This window comes from Crocodylus porosus, unplaced genomic scaffold, assembly GCF_001723895.1.
Source record: "Crocodylus porosus isolate Cpor-Errol unplaced genomic scaffold, CroPor_comp1, whole genome shotgun sequence".
NCBI classification, from domain to species: domain Eukaryota; kingdom Metazoa; phylum Chordata; order Crocodylia; family Crocodylidae; genus Crocodylus; species Crocodylus porosus.
The window spans coordinates 3557029-3578494 of record NW_017728886.1 but is presented as its reverse complement, the minus strand read 5'-3'; the positions used below and the strand labels follow the sequence as shown (position 1 = coordinate 3578494).

Below are 21466 nucleotides of genomic sequence, written 5' to 3'. Positions count from 1 at the left end.
CCAACAGTGGAGCTAGTCCAAAGCTAGGTGCGGCTGCCAGCTCCTTAAGTCCCAGAACTGGTCAACGGCTCATGAATGGGATATACAATGCAATACTGTAACACGGTGAATCGTTGTCAGTTGTCGGATTTTCGAGGCCTTTGTCTACACTGGGGTACGCCCAGGCGGGGAGGCTAGGAACCGGTCTGTAGGATGATCAGGCCTACAGAGTTTTCCAGTCGTCGTCTCTGTTGCTTCCTGCTTTTTTGCCTCTCTTATAGATGTTCGTTGGACTGTCTCTATGACACTAACTACGATATAAGCTACGCATACAGAGATAGGATAATTTCTTTTACATAATAGTTACTAGGCAGATTCTCTACATAAGTTTCGTTTCTGTAAAACTGACACTTTTTAGATAAGAGGTAAAAGTTACAGAGCACAGGTGTGTGGCCTACTGCCAACAGAGAATAGTACCAGGCACTTGTTTAGACTAACAGTAAAAATTGCAAGGCAACAAAAAGCGGTACCAGGCGCTTGCTTTGGTTAACAGCAAAGGCCTCAAGGTTACATAAATGTGAGAGTGCCACATGGCAGTTATACAAAAGAAAAATAATATAAAATACATGTCCTTATACAAGGATAATATAAAACAGTTATATGCTTAATAATATGAAACAGTTACAAGTCTGTCTTTAACAATCTCCCTTCCTGAATCCCAATTAGTTCCCACAGTGGCCATGCTAAAAGAGGTCATCCAAGAAGCACCTCCCGTGAGCAAACCTGAAGAGCTGGTGGATGGTCAGATCCAGCCCAGCTTGCCACCGGAGGCTGCTCAGGAGGGCGACCTGCACCTGCTTTGGGAAGCTCTGGCCAAGAAGCGAAGAATGAGCAGGGAGCCAACCCTGGACTCCATCAGTGAAGTGCCGGAAGAGGATGATAAGCTGCAGAAAGCAAAGAAGGAAGAAGCCGAGATGTCTCATTATTACTCAGAGGAGTACTCCACATGCGACGAGCTGACTAGAACAGGAGAAGCAGACTTTTCCTTGACAAGCTCAGATGACGAGTCTAGGGCTGGGACACCTTCACTTGTGACGTACCTCAAAAAAGTTGGGAAATCTAGCATTAGCGTCAGTGGCAAGGTTCAGACCATCTCCACAAGTAAAATCTCGAAAGAGTGGGAGCAGTCTGGTGTTGAGGCTCCTGCGCCTGCACCACCTCCCACACAGGCTGAGCCGGCAGCCCAAACAGAAGAGTTAGATGATCCTTCCATGAACAAGGCAGCTGTGAAAATTCAGGCTGCATTCAAAGGGTACAAAGTGAGGAAGGAGATCAAGCAGCAAGAATGCCCTGTGTTTGTTGAGATCTTCAAGGACTTTAATGGGGAGCTGGGGAGCACCCTGCATCTTGAGTGCCTGGCCCAGAGCAAAACCGATATGAAGGTCCGTTGGCTGAAGGACGGGGAGGAACTTTCCGATGGGCGCCACTATCACATAGATAATTACAGCGATGGGACCTGTTGCTTGATTATCACTGGCCTAGACATGCAGGATACAGGGACTTACACCTGTGAGGCATCCAATAAGTTTGGGAAGGTTTCTCACAGTGCAAAGGTGGTGGTTGGCAGCCAGGTGCCGGAGGTGCCTCGTAAGCACAAGCTGGCAAAGCGCGTCAAGGACAGCGAGGCTGACAGCTCCTCTGGCAGCGAACTGGACGATGCCTTCCGCAAAGCAGGAAGGAGGCTTCATAAGATCTTCAAATCCAAGATCCCCACGGAGATGTCAGACGTGGAGGAAGAGCTGTTTGTCAGCGCAGATGAAGGGGACGAAGAGGTGGTGGATCACCAGACATACCGCGAAGACGATCGGTACATCTACATCAAGTTCGAAATCATGGTGGAGGCAAAAACAGCCGCTAGCCGCTTCCAAGAGATGTTTGCTGCTCTGGGTATCCCTGTAGAGATTGACATCCTGGACCAGGGCCCTAAGAAAATCGAGCTGCGCATCGGGAAGGCGACGCCGCCTGCCCGAGGTCAGATTCCAGCCCTAGCGAAAAGACCTCCACCCCCTCTGCTGACTTCTGATACAGGTGAGAACAGCCTGCTAGACTCCCATTAAAAAAACCATATCTAAATCTGGACAGAAAACTACTCTTTTCCGCCCGGCAAATAATTCCTACAAAAAAGAGAACTTTGGGGGTCAGATATTGTTCTTAAAATCATGGGGATTTTGAAAGAACCCCCCCCCTTGTCCATTTTCTATTGTAAATATGTATCTACGGGAAAAAGATTGGATAAGAATAATATGTACAGTGCAGCTATTACAGGCAGAGGCCAAGCTGAATACAAGTTAGAAAAATTGCATTAGTTGACCCTAGTTAGGTTTTAGTGAAGTTGACCATTGAAAGGGGGAAGCCTCAATTAACATGATTATTCTCACTTAGATTTAGCTTTACTTGGCCTGTTTCTTTCCCAGATCCCATAAAGGGTGCTTGAAACCTAAAAGTGTGTACTCTCTCTCTCTCCTAACTGCACCAATTATTCCAGCTATACAACCAAAGAATAATGCCTCACCTCACAGATCTTATTTTTTCTCAGGGCAGATTTGCCCCTTATACTGCTGCAGATATAGCAGGATGCCGTATTTGCTCTGCCACTGCAGATGAAGGACACCAAGCTATTATTTAAAAGCTTACAAGTCAGCATCTCTGCAAGTCCCTTCCACTCACCCACAGTGTAGCAGTGTTCCTGCAATGTACCCGTGCACAATAACACAGCCATCTGTTTCCTTTTTTCTTTCTCCATATGACACTGCATTCAGCTCCCATCTTCATAACTGAGCTCCAGAACCAAGAGGTGCAGGACGGCTATCCAGTCAGCTTTGATTGTGTCGTTATCGGCAAACCTCTGCCCACTGTGCGCTGGTTCAAGGATGGGAAAGTCCTAGAAGAAGATGATCATTATATGATCAATGAAGACCAAGAAGGCTGCCACCAGCTTATCATCACAGCTGTAGTCCCTACTGACATGGGCGTCTACCGCTGTCTTGCTGAAAACAGCATGGGAGTGGCTTCGACCAAGGCTGAACTGAGAGTGGACCGTGAGTCTTTGAAAACAACTGAGAAATCTCAGAGGGTTAAAATAGTAATGGGAGAGGGGGTCAATTCAAATCATCGTTTAATACTGATGATACATAGTTGCATGTTTATTCTGAATCATCCAAGGGTGCCACCGGTTGGCTTTTTGACTAGTTTCTACTGGGATGTTGCTTTGTTGATAAAAATTGAGATGAAATAGCTTTAAGCATTAATGGTTTTGCTGAGCATTTTTTTTTCCCTTAACCATGGTATGCATTGGAAGGCAACACGATTTTGGGCAGTTTTGTCAGTTATATATGTTCATTAGTTGCTGAGCATAGTATATTTATTCCTAAAGGTCAGAGGAATCTCTTGCAAGGTTATTACCTCCCAGGGCATTTCTCTGTGCACTGTGATCTAAGCTTGGGTTCTCAGCTCACCCCCTCATGCTCCATGGAGGTTGTAATGAGGTGGAAACAACACGGTCATCCCCAGGACAAAAAAGCTTAGTATCTCGTAGCGATATCAGTTGATCACATCCAGCTGCATTTTGTCTGGAGGGGGCATAATAATGCATATAGTGAGTGGAGATAAATGATAATTAAATAGTGAGATCCAAAAGGCCAACACTTCTGGTAAAGCAATTTCAGATCTTGTAAGCTCTTTTAGCCATAACGGTTGCAAAATGAAATGGTTACGAGCCATGGATCATGTACAATGTTTAATTTTTCATTTAACAGTGACCAGTACTGACTATGATACAGCAGCAGATGCAACAGAGACATCATCTTATTACAGTGCCAAAGGATACGTCTCAAGGTAAAATATTCCTGAGAGAGCTGCAAAAACCAGAGAATGTAGCACCATGCTAATTTTTCTTTATAAGTATTAGCATTCTGACACATTCAGCTAGAATAAAAATGGAGCAGACACATGACACAGCCTTATCTTAGTGTAATTTACTTTACCATGGGGTAAAAGTTACCCCTTAGAAAGTGAAAAGTAGCAGCATACTGGGGTACTTCATCCAAGTCTGCTGGCTGTGTATCTGCTTCCTTAGGCTGCATACAAATGTTCAAATGACCTGGGAAAATTCTTTCAGACCTGTTCTCCTGGGAAAAAAATGTAGCCAGAGATGCCTGACCAGACATTTGAATGCTGAGCCCATGAAGAGCAGAAAACTTGCAGTGCTGATACTGCACAGCTAGAGGGCTCCTGTGCACACATCTTGGTGTCCTCTGCAGACTCCCTCAGTCTGCCTGGCGACAGATAGCTGTAGTGCACACGGCAGCCCTGACTGGTGGATCCTGACTGCTCAGAGTCAGCCAATGTCTCCTTGTGGCATAATGTAGGATCGTGAAAGAAGTGTGTTCTGCTTCCTGCACAACTGGAGTATTAGTGTGTCACTCACTGGACTCTATCTCCTGGAAGGGAGGGAGGGACCTCAGAACAGGCTTATTTCTACTTCTTTAAATCTCACTGTCTGCAGTATACTGATACACCCCGAGCTCTACAACGCATAATTGACCAACTCCAGTTGTTACAATTGAATGGTGAGAGACACTGCTGTGACAACAAAACCTGCATTTCATGCTGAACTTCAGACAGGAGACTTTTCATTTTCCACACCTCTTTCAGTACTGCTCAATGCCTCCTTTTTCCTCCCAACTCTAATCTCTCCCTAGCCGGGAACAAGAGGAGTCCACCACTGAAGAGGAGCAGCTGCCTCAGATCCTAGATGAGCTTCATGATATTCACGTAGCTCCTGGGGCACCCTTGGCTAAATTTCACCTGAAGGTGAAAGGTAATGAGGACATTTACTATACGTTGCTCACTGTGCCAGTTATGAATAAGGTTTTACGGAAAGCTTGCACGCAGTTATTCATCTCATCTGTTCATCCAATATATTTCATAACTGTGCATGTGTATACATACATGCACAGATGGCTAACTACTTATACATCTAACTGGGCAACTCTTTGTGCAAGTTGTTTACACTTGTGTTACACATATTTGCGCACACAGTCATAGGCGGTGGAAGTGGGGGGCTAACAGGACTTAGCCCTCCTAAATGTGGGACAGTGGTAGGGCCACAAGGCAACCTGGCCACAGGCTTCCAGCAGCTGCAGCAGAGGTGGGGAGGGGAGCGTGCACAGCAGTGAAAGAGGGAGTGGGGCTGGGGCTGGGGCTGGGGCAAGTGTGGCACAGCCAGAGCAGGGTGCAGGACTGAGCTGTGAGTGGCATGTCCACAGGGCATGGCTTCTGCTCCTGTGTGCACACCAGGAGGCACTGAGGGTGTGTGTTCCTGGATCTGTGCACAGGGAAGGCGGGCTGCCACTGTGGGCTGGGGCCAGGGCTATACCGAGCTGTTCCCAGTGTGGGAGGCCTTGCTTGGCCTGTGCTCCGGGTGGGTGATGGTGGTGCCAGGAGAGGAATTAGGAGGGGGCTGCAGACATCCCAATATTCACCGTAGCCCCCCAACTCCCCCACTCAGAGCTGCCGCCACCCGCCCTGAGCACAGCATGGCCCAACCCCCTCCCAGGAAGAGCCTGTAGCCTGCTCTCGGGCACACGGCCCATATGCCCTTCTGGGGTTCATGCAGCAGTGTGAGCTGCTATCCCCTACCCATGCTGGGCACCCACCGGACAAGCTGCTCACAGCTCAGTCCTGAGTCCTGCCCCAGCCCCACTCCCTCCCTCACTGCCGTGGGGCAGGGCGGGGGGGGAGGGCAGATTGAGGCCCCAGCAGTGAGGGAGGGAGTGGGGCACAGGCAGGAGCAGGGGCTGGGCTGTGCACATAATTGCACATAAACACCTACAAAAACCTGGAGCTAGAGCCAGATTTCTTTAGGTCAGGAAAATCAGAAAGCCACCGTGCATTAATTGCTGAGGAATCTGGCATGGAAAACAGAGGAGACAGGCTACTGGTTTTTTAAAAATTACTTTAACAAGTTAACAAATCAGTCCTTAATAATTTAATTGTAGAGCCAATGTACCACGATTTAGTGCTGGTGCTAATAGCTAACGTCCAAATATTCTCTATTTGGGATAAAGCTTTAGAGAGGACAAGAAGCTTTGTTTATGTCCCTGTTATTCCCTTTTTCTTGACCTTTCCATTAGGTGGTGGGGATTGCTCCATCAAAAGCAGAACAGAGAGTAGCCCTTGACCCACATCTTCCTAGAAGTCCTACAGAGGCCATGTGTCTCTGCCCCATGTCCACTGCTCCGTCCTTTCCGTCTCTCCTTTGGAGAAGACTACGCTCTTGATACCCTTCACCTTCACCCTACCCTCACTTTGCTAACCCACTATTTGTGGGTCCCTGGTATCACAGCACTGAGTAGGAATAAATGATTGAAACTCAGGAGAGCTCTCTCCTCTAGTCTGTAAGGTGAGGGGTCATTTTGGTTTTTCTTTCCTTTTCCTTGAGGACTATATTGGCCTCTCTGTTTCTGGGGCTCATCTTGAAGCCCTCACATAGACAACAGATGACTTCAGGCTGAATTTTGCCCAGAAATTTCAGAATCTGGTTTTGTATATATAAAAGTCTTATCCAAATGGCAGTTTTTCCAGCACCAGAAGGTGTTGGGTGCAACACTAGAGCCCAAGAAGCACAGAATAGAGTTTGAATGAATGAATGAATGAATAGCAGTTCAAAAATATAAAAATGGAGTTGTCATATCTCTGGGGATTTTGTTTCCTGGTGGCTAGTGTTTAACCTTGAGGCAATGGCACGGTTAGAATTGACCTTACTTCAATTATACTGGAATATGTGAATGGGTTGAGGGGCTCCGCAATTTGCCTAGTCAATTTAACCAGTTCAGGCCTTCCTACATGCAATTGCTTCATGCAGGGTACCCTGAACCTCGCCTTTACTGGTTCAAAGATGGGCAGCCATTACATGCTTCAGACCGAATCCTAAAGACCGAGAAGAAAGATTTTAATGCGCTGGAAGTTCTCGGTGTCACGAAGGAAGATGCTGGTCAATACTCAGCATTTATTACCAACTCTGCCGGCTCTGCATATACCTCAGCCAGGCTGGTGGTCAAAGGTAAGTTTGGGACTAACGACTGTCATTGTATCGGTGACGCACTCTCTCTCATTGGTTTATCGCTTTCATTAGAGCATGAAGAAGTCAAGGTCTTCAAGGAAATTAACTGGAGAGTTAACCAGAAAAGCCTCTGGCAAGGCACACCACCTCTCTGTTCTCATTTCCAGTTGTTTTACACCTTTCAGCAGTAATGACCTCAACAACTTCCTGAAAGGATTATGCTTAAAAACAAATGGCATGGTGTGACCCATATGTGAGACTACAGAATACCGCAGTCCTTCTCTAAGTTTTGAGTTTTCCCTAATGTGGGCAAACAGACGGCTTTAGAGCCATTGCTTATTGTTAAATTTAATAATTACTTCTAATTAAAAATAATTTTTTCTTATAACTCAATAACAGTTCACAAGGAAAGCCAAATGTTTTGTGTGATAATATATCAAATTGATTCTGTAAATGTCAAGGTATACTAATTGGAGATTAAAACTGAATCCAGCCAGTTTTATGCTGAATTACTGTATGCACAATTTATAATATAAATGCTTATTAGATGTTGATAGATAGCTATACATAAATACATACTTATGTGTGTGTGTGTGTATTAGATGCACACACATGCATACACACATGAATCCAGCCAGTTTTATGCTGAATTACTGTATGTGTACATTATAATATAAATGTTTATTAGATGTTGATAGACAGATCACTATACATACATACATACATACATGTGTATGTGGGTGCATATATATTTGTGTGTGTGTGTGTGTGTGTGTGTGTGTATTATACATATTATACACACACACACACACACACACATACATGTATATATGACGGAAAAGATTAACAATAATGTTTAATAAGGCTGTAAGTTCTGAATGAGGTGCATTGCACTGAGCAATTACATGCTTGTCTTTACAGTTTATGGAAGGGAAAGGAGTTCTTGTGTCTAGTGATATCATTTTTTAGAATCATAAAAATATAGGGCCCTGTCGCAGGGCACTTAAGCGCCCTGCGCCTGAAAATGGAAGTGACCTGGGAGAGACCCCTAGTGGGGAGAAGGGGGAGGCTCAGCTGCCAGTCAACAGGGCAGCACAGGTGCGGGTTGCCAGGGCAACCAGTGAATACCAGCTGACGGGAAGGGGCAGGGCTTGACCCTTCTTAAGCCCAGGACTGAGGCCAGGAGGGCAGTTCCCTGCTGGCTGCCAGGGAAGGGGGAGCTTGGCCAGCGTAGGGAGAGAGGAGAAGCTACACTGCATGAGCCTCTCCTGGTTGCTGCCTGAGTTGGAGGATTTTTCCCGGTAGGGATTGCACATTGGTCTGACGATATGGTTTAGTTTTATGTTATAGCCAGGAGGCTTAGGTTTGCGTTAGAGCCGTGTTGGCCTGTGGTAGTGTTTCCGTTTGTAGTTTCATCACCGGAGGCTATAAGGAGATGGAGGAGGCCTCGTGGGGGCTCCACGGTACTGTGGAGACCCTGCGCCAGAGAGGGCGCAGAGTTTAGGGGTGTATCGACTCCGGCCCCAGGGCGGGCCACGGGTGTGAGAGGAGCCCCAGGGCGGGCCACGGGTGTGAGAGGAGCCCCAGGGCGGGCGCAAGCGCAGAGAAAAGCCCCAGTGCGGGGGGCAACTGCGAGAGAAGCCAGGGAGTGCCCATGAGGGTGCAGGCAGACAGTGAGACGAGAGAGGGCACGGGCAACAGAGATGAGCTCGGGGACCCATGAGGGCACGGGCAACCATGGGATGAGCCAGGGGGTGCCCGTAAGGGCGCAGCAAGGAATTGACCAGACAACGTCCGGTACACCTGCGAGGCTTGGGGCGTGGTATAAGGGTGGTAGGAGCCATGCGTAGCCCCTGAGGCTTTGGTGTGCTGAGCCACCAAAGGCAGGGCACAGAGTGGGACATCTCAGGGCACCATGCCGAAGAAGATAAAAAGGCAGCCTCCCTTTAACAATATTAACATCAAAGACGTGATGGGTGAGATAGTGAGGGTGCATTGAAATCAAATTGGCATGGTAGGGGGCGCTAGGGGCGTTCACAGCACCCCGAGGTCCCACCCTGTCACAGGCCCTCAGGAAGTCATCTAGTTGAACCTTTTGCTCAAGGCAGGATGTGGCCCTGACTAAACCATCCCAGACAAGTGTTTATGGTGAGATGATTTTTCTTCCTGTGTTGCAGATCCCGAGGAGAAGGAAGAACCACCAGAAACAGGTGAGAGGAGCACCCCAGTAGGTTATATAAATACAATGACTAGGATTGTTTGGTAGTCTAAGCTCTGGTTGCATTATTTCACCATTTTCCATGAACACTAATTTTCAGATGCCCAAGAACAGCTGGTACCACCCAGGTTCCTGGAAAGATTTACCAATAAGAGAGTGAAGAAAGGTGTAAGCATCACCCTCTCAGTGAAGGTTGAAGGTAACTTGATCACAATTCCCTTTCTGGAGTGGGCTTAATTTGCTCTGAGCTGTATACTTGCCCAGTGCATGCTATCCTCTCCCTGAAGTCCTCACCTAATGCAAGGAATTGGGAGATCTGGGTTCTCTTCCCCACTTTGCAAAAGAATTGCTGTGTACTCTTGGTCAACATATCAAACTCTTCTTTGCCTCAGTTTCCCTATTCACTCAGGGAATAAAATAGCATAATATTATCCCATCCTTATTTGCAACATTACTTGGAAGGAGTGTGGTTTAAGCAAGTAGTCCCTTTTGGGATGGTTAATTCTTGCATTTCTGTAAAGGCGGTTGAAGCCTTCAAATCAAAGGTGCGATCAACACACTCATTTTCATTTATTTATGTATTCAGTCATTCGCGTTTGTTTTTACTGGAAATGGAGCAGCAGAATTCACTTCCCGCTTAGCTGAGTACGTCGAGTTTGTTCGAAGGGAGGGTCACCAACAAAACAGAGGTAATCGCTCTTTCCTTTAGGAAACCCACTGCCCAGCATTACTTGGCTGAAAGAAGAATCTAAGGAAGACGTCCTCTGGATCAAGCCGGAGACCCCGGGGTACAAACTTGCCAGTTCCAACGTGCATCACAGCCTGATCCTGCTGGATGTTGGAAAGAAGCACAGCGGGACCTACACTTGCATTGCCACCAACACGGCTGGCCAGTCCATCTGCACCGCCTCCCTTGACGTTCTGGACGGTAAATCTGTGCTACGTTACTAACCTGCCCCACAGCTTGCATTGACGTAACAGTACGGTGTAGGCTAGCGATAGCTCATCACCACGTGTCAAACATGCTGAAGGAAGAGCAGATGCAAATAGGCAATGCACTTCAACAAGCTGTGACTCGGCTGCCTACATTTCCCCAGGATTCTGGTTAATGCCCCTTCTCTTTGCTAGAAAAGTATTCCACTCATCTCGTGTGAGATGGATCCTTACAGGACCATGTGTCAGGTTCAAGGTGGGTTTATCCATAAACAAAAGAAGATCCTCAAGAATAGTTAAAGGAAAAGAGTAAAAAATAATGCCCCAGATCAGCCCATTAGACACACTTTGGACCTGGATTGTTCATAGTATTTTGTACCGCGTTAGTTAAATAGCTCTTTTCTGGCCCACACCTTCTGAGTATAAATGCTTATTTTCCAGTAAAAGAGGCTGAAGTTCTGACGCAGGAGCGCATCATGGTGACAGAAGCCGTAATGACCACGCTCGGGTAAGCTCATGGCAGCATGCATTAAGCTGGAATAGCGTATACGTGATTTCTCCAGAGTCCGCGGAGATAACATGTATAGAAAGTTTTATGCTTAATCATGTCTTGAAGACTGACGTGGTTTTAAACTTTCTGCATGCATTTCAGTCTGGGCGTTGCTCTGGTTTGGCAAATGGCCCAAGTATTCAGACTGCCAGAATCTCCTTACATGACCCGACATTTGCAACTTTAGCTTTGGAAAGCCCCCAGATTGCAAAGTTAAGTTAAAATTTCCTCTTTGCAGGAGCAAGGCGATGCTGTGGGCTAGTGCTCTAGGCTTTCTTAAAGGGAAACCACCCTGATTCCAGTCTGATCTTGTCCTTCCTAATCATATTAAGCATATCTTCTGGGTTTCCTCTGGATATATCTACATTGCCTGTCTGAACTGGCTACTAAGTCCCTTTCACCCACTCCTGGTCCTACCCTTCATGCTCCAAACCCAAGGTGGAGGATGTGAGGGGGCTCCACACACACCCCTGCCTGTCCCCACTTCCACCGTGAAGATCTCTTTTTCTGCCGTACGTGAGAGCAGCAGTGGGGGCCATTTCCAAACCATCCACCCACCTCCGCAGCTCTACGCCTGGACCATGCAGGGTGGGAGTGGTGGCTAGGGTCAAGTTTTTAGCACGTCTCAAGGACCACAGAGACAACGTAGACATATTCTGTGTGCACTCAAACAGCAGCTTGAGGCTCACCTGAATTTTCCTACAGTTCTTTTGTTGCAAATAGGGCTTCGTTTTCAATCTGCTGGACCTGATTTGCTACTGGCTTGTGTATCTGTGGAAGTCTGTGGACTCGGCGTATAACGCTGCTGTGTGTGAGAACCAGATAAAACATTTTGACTTATTATTCTGTCCTCCCTGTGAATTCAGTTGCAAAATGGTGTCAAGACACCTAGTTGCTATTTGTTTTTACAGTCCCAGGAATGTCTGATTGAATAAGAGCGTAGGCCCCTAATCAAAAGTTAGAAATCTGCAGGAAAATACCTTTCTGGATATAGCCCTATGTGACTGCACATGGGTCAGGGCAGTGGAGAATCAGGTCCTGGGTGACTCCATTTCACACATAATTTTAACTTTTAAATAATTTTCATATGAATAAAATACACATCGTTTGGTTTCATGTCTGTTGAGTTAAGCATAAGGTTAAGAGTGAAGGGCTTGTTAAAAATTCTCCATTAGGGGACGGTTAGTTCATCATCTAACCAAACTGCACCAGATTCACATCCTGCTTCCTGAGATTGTTTTTAATGGAAGCTTTTGCATGGAACAGATGGGAGGTAGGATCTGAACATCACAGTCCAAAGTATGACACAGTCTCCCTCCGGAGAGACCTTTACCAAGCTGCCATATGCTGGGTATTTTAGCATGCACGCCATCAGTATCTGGGTTTACAAGAAAAGCTGTTTGCTTGCACAAGGTATGAAGGCTTTTTCATGATGTGACCTGGATGAGGAATTGGATTATGATTCAAAGGAGATTGTAGCAATGTCCGTAGCCCTGGCACAGAATACCTGCAGAGCCTTGGCTGTCACTTTAGGAGCATGGCTATCCAAAGGAGCCTCTAAATCAAAGTCCTGTGATTGTCAAAGCATGTGGAAAGTGTATTACACAGCATGCCAGATCACTTTGACTTGGATGTTTATATGGACTTGGGCACGTAATCGTAGCCTGTTTGGGTATCCCCAAACTCACAATGCAGTGCCAAAGACATACCTGAACTAGCTTGGTTGGCACAATTAGTGTAGCCATATTAGCGGGGCATTCTGCCTGCGCTAATTTACCCTGCTTCTTTGCTCTTAACCTGCCCAGAACATCATACTAACGTGGCTACACTAAATCCACTTCCCAAGCTACCTCGTTTGTCTCCATGCAGCCCTGCATTGCAACACAGCAACGTATGTGGTGCTCAACTTTTGGCCAGCGGGCTGGATGGACAGTGCCCGGTCTGTCCGCAGGGCTGATCTGAATGGTGGTCCTGGTCCAGTGCCCGGGCTGGTCATGGTGGGACTCCATCTGGCTGTTTGTGGCAGGGAGGGGAGGAGAGACTGGTCCCAGGGGGGTGGTTATGACATTGCCCCAACCCAACCCAGTGGGGGGAAGGTGCATGACCTAGTCCTGAGCCAGCCGCAGGGACAGAGGGCCTGGCCCTGCCCCATCCAGATGTGTTGGAGGAGAGGGGGAAGGAGGGGATGTGGTTCAGCCCTAATCCAGCTGCATGGAGGGAAGGGGGACATGGCCTGGCCCTAAATCACTGTGCAGGGCTTGAGGTTTGGGAGTTTAGCAGTGGGGAGGGTGACCATATTGCTACCACTCCCCCATTGCCAAATTCCCTAACCCATGAGGACTATTGCACACCAGATACCATAGCTCCACTGTTCACATTTGGCTCCTGGGCTGGAAGTTGAGCACCCCTGCTTTAGAACGATATGTCCTCAACTTTCCCATCATTAATATGGGTCTAATACATAAGTACGTGTCTTCAAGAGGCATTTTGGAATGGTAATTCATTTCTAAAATGTTTTGAAATTCCTCCATGAATAACCCTGTGTAAGTGGAAGTATCATTAACAATCATTTTCATTTTTCTTGGCAGGTATGGTGGAGACAGGGACAGAAAAGAACATGGGTAAAGTTGTATGAGAACTCTTGCTAATGTACAGTACACTTCCTTTGTCTTCAAAGCAGAGGCAGACTTCATGTGCTCATATTCTGAATTTTACTTCCATATAATTAAATATAGCAATGTTTTTTTGGAAAAAAAGCCCCAAAGAGATGAAAAGGGTGACCAGTAATCTGCTTAATGAAAACATAATTCTCTTGCTCTGACATTAGATAATACGGGAAAATGTGCTTTTGAAAAATAAATCGCGTCATGATCTTTTGAAATGTTTTATAGCTGGAAGTTAAAGTTCTGCCTGATGAATGCCCAATAAAATAGGGGGCTTCTCAGTTTAAAAATCGTTCCAGGAAAGGGATAACATCAGGATCCCTTGTTTGTCAAGAACGTGTCCTTGAAATTCTCTGTTGCTGTAGGTAGGGCTTCTCTACAAAGGAAGTCGTAGCAAAGCAAGCAAGGGAGTGAATTTATAGCCAGTGACCTTGAGACATGCTGTCCCTCAGGCTTTACTAATCCCCTGAGATATGCAGTTCTTGTAACATTCGCTCTGAAGTTTGCATCTGGTCCCAGTCTAGCCAGTGTCTGTGTGTGTGCAGATGGAGGGGATGTCTGGCTCTCACCAGATCTCTGCTCTAAATACCTCCTCCTTTTAAACTTTGTTTTTTCTTTTTCAGAATTGGCATCTCTGTCCTGCCTCCTGAACCAGGCAAAAGTAAGAGAAGCTGTTTAGTTGGCATGCGCGTGACTTCCACAGCTACGTATTTCCATTATACCCATCGGTTTTCAGTTATGGCTCCCTGAAAGCGATGAACTGTCATATAGAAAGGTTTCAGGTCTCAGTTCAAGGGTAAATTATGTGAGAAGATGTGTAACCCTTCTGCTGGGCGCCAGTCGGCAACAAGGGCTAGGTTCAAATTTCGGGGGGGACCCAAGTAGGTTTTATTGTGGCTCAAGCCCCCACCCAGAAATCTAGGATAGCTGAATTTGGCTGGGATGTTACACATAAAGAAACCCCCTACCTGCAAGCAGTGTCAGCACAAAGGATAGATTTCATTACAGAAAAGAAAGGAAAATATCAATGCAATTTAAAAAGTCTATTAGCTACAAGGCAATTTTAAAAAGACTATTAGCTACAAGGCATAGCTGATAGTTTGCACCCTCTTGGGGAGGCTTCACCCATGCCCAGGCAGTCTCGGACATGGGGGCTCCTGAAAGGGCAGTTCTGGGGGCCTGCACCCCTGTACCTGCCCTTCAGCCATGGGCTGGACCCACACTGGAGAGTCCTATGAGCTGCTCCTTGGGTTTGCTGTGCCACAGGAAGCTGGTTGCGAGCATCAGTCCTGCATTGCAAGGGGCCCCTTGTTCTCTGGGAAGCTCCAGGGCACAGATCTGCACTTTTCCGTGGTGGCTTTGGGGGGTTAACTGCAGCTTCCATCGGCATATCACACCCCAAAATTCCTGGTCCCAATCTCCAGCCTTTTGGGGGTGGAAAACTGCAAAAGAACGCAAAGCAGGGCCAGGCCTATTGCGCTGGGCCTGGTCAAGGCAACAAGAGGGCATCAGGCCATTCTGCGTTGAGGCTTGAACCAAAAAGCAAAAGAGAGTCAGGCTTATTTTGCACTGGACTAAACAACAAAATGCACCAGGTCTCACCCTGGTCCAAAATGCACCAGGCTTTTAATCCTGGCTCAAATGCACTACCAAAACTGCCAGGCTCCAACCCTGGTTAGCATGCCCCAGGGTATCCTCTGACTTAAAACTCAGAAAAAAGCAAAAGGGGGAAAAACAAGGGAAAAGGCTGAGTCTCAAACTTTGAGATAGGCAGACAAGGTTCTTTGGGTGAATCTGATAGTTTCTATTAGACCAACTTAAATAGTTGGAAAAACACGTTTTGAGCAAGCGTTGAGATAAAGTCTCTTTCCCATTATCTCGGATTTCCCCTTCACATAGCTCCAACTCGCTTCTCTTTACATACCTGGTGTGACATCACCCAAGCTTTTCCAATCGGGGCTCTCCCAGCTGCCAGTTGTTTCCTCTTAACCAATTAATTAAAAAAAACCCTAATTCTGCCGAGTTAGCCAGTTAAGCTAAAGGTCTAAGGTCTAATCCCCCTTTGCTCATGTGACTTATCTTCATGCTCTTTTGTTGACAAAAAACCAGCAGGGTGCATCCCGAGACTGTAGGCGCAGCCAAGGGGGCTTTCCTGCCTAGTGCAGACAGCCCTGCTTCTTGCCAGATTACAAGCAGAGATGAGAAAAGACACAGTAGACATAATCAAGCACAGCACATATAAAGCTTAGTCATATTTAAACGAAGACACATTCTGCAGTTCGAAGTGGCCTGGACATTTTGTGTGGGGTACAAATGTTAAGCAAATGCATGTTTGAATGAGAGCAAGAGTACAGAAATGTGCACTTTTCCCACTGCACTTAGCAGGGCCCTACCTTGACGTGGTGGGTTTTAACAAACACCACTTCCGTTTAGTGCTGATTAAACCCCCGTGTCATGCGCACACCCCGCTGACTTCCCTGCCTTTCGATGGGGAGGGGAGGGCGAGCTGCCGGCAGGCAGAGCAGTCCCTGAGCTGGGGTGGGCAGCGTGCTTCCTTCCACGGCAGCCCCCCCGTGGGTGCCACCTGCCCACAGCCACCTGGCTCAGGTGGTCCGGGGGACACCACAGCCATGGAGGGAAGCACTGGGCCTCTGTGCAGCTCAGGCAGGCTCCAGGGGGAGGGAAAAAAGAAAAGATTGGGCTCATTGCTTTTCTTGGGCAGAGCCTGCCTTCCTGGGCTGCTGCCAGGCTGCCTGCATGGGCTTCCTGCAGAGCCCCTGGGCTGCACAGAGCCCGGTGCTTCGCTCCGCCACTGTAGGGGCACCAAACTAAAACTCTTCAAGACATTTAAGGCACACTACACTGCTGAATTTCCTACAGCGGCTGGAAAGAAACCCTGTGGGAAAATAAACACTTTTCAGTATGAAAGAAATTAGTTTGAGCTCAGCTGAGTTATGAACCTGTCAGAAGTTCATTAACAGCTTTAGAAGAGTTTTTAATGCTCTGAAGCCAGGTGTCTTGTGCTATGCATGCCTTCCTGGCCGGTCTCTAGCTATGCACTCAGAATCGTACCCAAGATTTGTCTGATGGGGGTACAGTTTGCCCCCGTGCAGAAGCCCAGTGCAAAACCTATCCTTCACTTGAATCCTAGAGAGCACACAACAATATTATTAAGCTACTCATAGACCTTTTATTAGCTTTCCGAATAGAGTTGAATTTCAAACCGGAGGAGGCAGAACTCAGAAGACTGCGTAAGTATGTAGCCTAAGGGAGTCGAGTGAGTTTTTACATCATGTCAGTCACGTGGGGTCTGACTCGTTCAGGAAATGCCAGGCTCTGACAACTTCAAGGTTGCCTGTACAACTTTAACACTGCTTAGTTATGTATTATCAGGTGGTCCTTAATTACATAGTCACTCTTCTTGTGTGGAGCCCCTGCATCATTTGCTGCATAGATTGGGCAGTACACAAAAAAATTAAGCAGCTTTTAAATTTAAATTTTATTTTTATCTTCATTGTTCAATAAATGGTTTCTGCCTCAGTTGCAACATGCTATTTACTCAATCCTCCAGGAGGGAAAGGGTCTGTTTTCGGTGCAGAGGTGAGCTCTGCTGTCTAATAGAGAATCCATGTGAAGTCCAGCTTCCCTGATGTCAGCCCCTGCAGGATAGTTTTGTCATGTCTGGTTTGATGGGGTGGACGTTCAGAGGTGATGTTACCTACTTCACAAAATGTTCTCCCTTTCGGCAGGAGAGCTTTCAGAAGGTGAAGCTGGTAGAGAAGGTGTGTCCAGAAGTCAAATTTCATTATCTGATGTTGGAACAGAAGAATTCCTCCAGAAACTCACCTCCCAGATCACAGAAATAGTGTCTGCAAAAATAAGTCAGGGTAAGTTAGCATCTGGCAAATGTGTTTAATGTGCTATACAAAGCAATGCAATTGATCCTCCGGTTTCATGCGAGTTTAAGTCTCGTTGGGCATATCTACACGTTCATTAATGCACTTTGGCTAATGCACATTCAATTTAGTACTTCCATTGTGAGGTACTAGAAAAAGGTGCATTAGTGTATTTTAACACGCATTAGTGAAACCACGGGGTTTTTTGTGATGCTTTAATGCACATTAAAATAGGCTAATGCACATTAAAGCACAGGTGTAGATGTGCCCATTGTGTGCTACAAAAGAAGCCAGGTTTGAAGAAAATCAGTTTAGCAGTTTTTCATTTGAAAATGTCTAGTTTGCAGCTAGAAATCATCCAGGCCTCCAATTCTTGGGCCAAAGTTTTGACTGATAAAAATCATTCCTTCAATGAAATGAGTGTGCAAGTTTCTGCCATTAGACATCTACTTACTATATCTAATTTGCCGACTAAAAAAGCAGGTAGTTATCTAGCCACTGATTCTTCAGGCCTGCAGTGCAGAAGCCAAAAAATGGGAGCAGTTTGCTGCTGGTATAAAGTTGCCCTAAGCTATAGTCATATGCTGTTTCATAAGCATATCTTGTAGCAATAATGTTAATGACTATCAAGCCTATTTGCATTTAACTGGAGGCTGGGTCTTCTATAGTCATATTGCTCCAGTGATTTGAATTTACAGAGAAGATAAAGGCTTGTGACTGGTTTCTGCACCATTCTGCATCCCTACTGAAGCAAATAATGTTCTTCTGTGGCTTTTAAATGTCCAATTTGCATTGACAATCCTACTAAAAGGACATCATGATGCATGTTATCAGTGGTCTTTTCTGAAGACACTTAATTCTATGAAGATCAAGCATTGAATCCTATTTGATAATCTTAATTTAACTTGTGTGCCCCTTTCTCTACTTCTCTTTTCAGCCACGCTTCGTGTACCTGGGGCAGACAGTGATGACGAGTCCAAGACCCCGTCAGCGTCTCCGCGTCACGGCAGGTCCAGACCTTCATCGATCGCTCAGGAATCCTCTTCTGAATCTGAAGACGGGGATGCGAGAGGGGAGGTACTCCACGTGAATCGACTTCACAAAGTGTCTGCTGCCAGAAATGTCTGTCTAGGCTGATTACTCCCACCTCTACTCTGTTTTAAAGATTGCCAGCTTAAAAAGACTTGTAGAGTTAAACGTATATGGAGAGCCTGAGAGGCCTCTCAACGGAGCACAGGCCCGTCAATTAAAGTTTAGGTCCGACTCTCGCTGCGCGGCCATCCAGAACTGGTTCAGCTCAGCATTTCCAAACAGTTCCTCTTTATTTTGAATGCATCAAGTCTTTCCAAACTCAACGCATCCAAACCTTGATGTTTTAAGGCGCTGAGGCATGCCTTTTGGAAATGTTTCTCGTTGAAATGGTTTGTCCACGAAAGATGCCGTTTTTATTTAAATGAAAGTGTTTTGAAAAATATATTGATTTAAAAAAAAAAAAAAAAAAAACTGGTTTCAAGTCAACCATATGAAACTTTCCAGGATTCTTAAAACACCACCTTTTGACATTAGCAGAACAAAATCCATCAGTTAGAGTAAAAAAATTGCTTCTAGAAACAAACGTTGCTATTTTCTACTACAAAATGTATTAAAATAAAATCCAGCCATTAACTTTGGAATGGACTGTTCCATATCTACCTGGAAGAAAACATTATTCCAATTTCAAATGATCATTATTTCAAATTTTACTTGGAGGGAAATTGTGAACATGTTCTTTTTCCTTTCATTTTGCAACAAAAACTTTTTTGAAATCAGAGGTTCCTGCCCTGAAACAAGGAATCAGGATCCTGCCTGACTCTCCCTGCTGAGCTCTGTTTGAAGTCAGTTGGAGCTGCAGGAATTCATCATTTGGGAAAAATCAGGCCCTGGGTTTAGCAAATTGGACACTACAGGTGGTGTTTTTTTTTTAAATTTGGCCTCTACCTCATTGAGTCTCAGTTTCTCATCTGTAAAATGGGAATAATGGTTCCCTTCTACCATGCAGGGATTGAGGAGATAAACTATTTCATCCTGGTGGAAGCTCTAGCTGTTGTTGTTATGATCATATCCCTCCTGTAACACACACACATAACTCTCCATGCTTTGCAGATCTTTGACATCTACATGGCCACAGCTGACTACACGCCCATTGGAGGTGAAAAGGAAGCCATTGTTCTGAAGGAAGGCCAGTACGTGGAAGTCCTCGATTCAGCTCATCCCCTGAAGTGGTTAGTCAGGACCAAGCCCACTAAATCCAGCCCCTCCCGGCAAGGATGGGTTTCTCCAGCGTATCTCGACAAGAAGTTGAAGGTGATTGATCTCCCCCTGTGTCTTTTCCTTGTTTTCTTTGCATTTTATACTTGCCCCTTTGTTTATGGGTCTAAACACATGATACACTTACACCAGCATCACTGACCTTGGCTCTGGTAAAAAAATGAGCAGATGGATGACAGAAAACCTTACCCCAGTGCAAACGGTTTGGGTTGAGTGTACGATCACTCAGAAAAGGCAGGGGTTGACTGACACCCGTGTAAGTTGCACACCGGGGGGCGCGTTGAGCATTCACAACTGGTCCCAGAACAGTCACTCGCCTCGAGCAACCAAGCTAATACCTGCAGTCCTCACCCCTTGTGATGACTGGTCCTGCAGGAAGCTGCCCTGGTGCTATCTGTCTGCTCCCGTTTGGGGTGTAATTTGCATCAGTGTATAAAGTGGTGCAAGTTACACACTTGTGTACACAGCATGTATGCAGGCCTTCCTTTGGCAGGTCCATTAGGGCGATCTGAATCTGAAAAGGGAGCATATTTAGTGGCTGTAGCATTGACTGGGGGCAGAAAAAGCAGCAAGGCTGGCGTGACCCTGCAACCGTGCTCCTGTTAGACCTCGCAGAAACTGCAGTGCTGTTTCTTAGAAAACTGATGCTTCTTTCCTGCTTGTCAGCTGTCCCCTGAGTGGGGAGCACCAGAGGTTCCTGAGTTCCCTGGAGAGTCTCTGTCTGAAGATGAATATAAGAAGAAGCTGAAGTAAGCACTTGGTTGATTCGAGCTATAGCCCTCAGTAGGCTGCTCTGCAGATGAATAGGAGTGCTTTTATCCAAGACCCTTCCCAGTCCATCTCACTAAAATCCCACTAAAATCCAGTTCCTTTGCTGCTGAATCCTACTGCCTCCCTCCCTCTGGACTCCAGTTGCCCTCAAAAGGACTCCTGCCTAGCCCGTGTTTGCAGGACTTCCACTGAGAGTCTCTCTCGATGTAGGTTGGGGAAAACACACTGTGCTCCAGATCACTTTGGGAGGCTTCATGGGAGGATTTCCTTTGTTGTCCCTTGCCACGTAGCTGAGTATTGAACCTGCTGGGCTCTTTGACTCCATGGAAGCCCCAAGTCTCTGCTGCCCCTTCCAGTGTAGCTGCTTCTGCCTCTGCAGGTGCCTTTCCCCATGGTATGAAGTTTAAGGGGGGGCTGCAGTGTGCTATCAGTGCCACGTGGTGCCTTCCACCTCTCCCAGTGCAATCCACCGCATGCATCTTGGAAACCTTTTACTGCCTCAAATGCAATCTCTGTTATTGCTCCACACTTCCTCTTCATCCGTTTTTTCTTCCAGCCTTATTATTCAGGAACTACTGAATTCAGAGGAGGAGTTTGTCAGAGATCTGCAGTTCCTCCAGACTCACCACCTGCACCACATCGAGACCTACCCCAGTGTCCCAGCGCCTGTGGCCAGTCAGAAGTCCACCATCTTCAGAAATGTCGATGACATTGCTCACTTCCATTGCAGGTCAGTGGAGAAGAACAGCAGCAGGAGAGAAAAACGCCTTGCGCTGTTAGTGAGAGCCACTGCGGGACAGGCAGGGCGTGGGAAACGGGGAACACTAGGATGAAAAGGAGCGGATGAACCTGTTAGGAGATGGCGTGGTTCCTCAGCAAAGGAGTGTCAGTCATAAAATAATAATCCCTGCCCTGTTGGGTGAACTCCACTGAATAACATGGTGTTGCTATAAAAAAGATGGTCTGGTCTTGAAGATGCTTTAATATTTCAACAGTTTATTTATAGCCGATGGGTTCCAGTTTCTT

General features: G+C 46.4%; 1 protein-coding gene across 1 annotated transcript in view; it reads left to right on the top strand.

The window, feature by feature from the left end:
- OBSCN (obscurin, cytoskeletal calmodulin and titin-interacting RhoGEF) overlaps window positions 1-21466 on the top strand; it is a 223829-nt gene that overhangs the window by 179210 nt on the left and 23153 nt on the right. The window contains exons 65-80 of the mRNA XM_019543669.1: window positions 706-2067; window positions 2799-3077; window positions 3795-3873; window positions 4740-4858; window positions 6905-7102; window positions 9280-9312; window positions 9421-9519; window positions 10030-10248; window positions 10695-10761; window positions 13392-13424; window positions 14090-14127; window positions 17216-17353; window positions 18300-18439; window positions 19505-19705; window positions 20336-20418; window positions 20997-21170. Coding sequence (XP_019399214.1) covers window positions 706-2067; window positions 2799-3077; window positions 3795-3873; window positions 4740-4858; window positions 6905-7102; window positions 9280-9312; window positions 9421-9519; window positions 10030-10248; window positions 10695-10761; window positions 13392-13424; window positions 14090-14127; window positions 17216-17353; window positions 18300-18439; window positions 19505-19705; window positions 20336-20418; window positions 20997-21170 — 3262 coding nt within the window. The remainder of the gene's footprint in view (window positions 1-705; window positions 2068-2798; window positions 3078-3794; window positions 3874-4739; window positions 4859-6904; window positions 7103-9279; window positions 9313-9420; window positions 9520-10029; window positions 10249-10694; window positions 10762-13391; window positions 13425-14089; window positions 14128-17215; window positions 17354-18299; window positions 18440-19504; window positions 19706-20335; window positions 20419-20996; window positions 21171-21466) is intronic.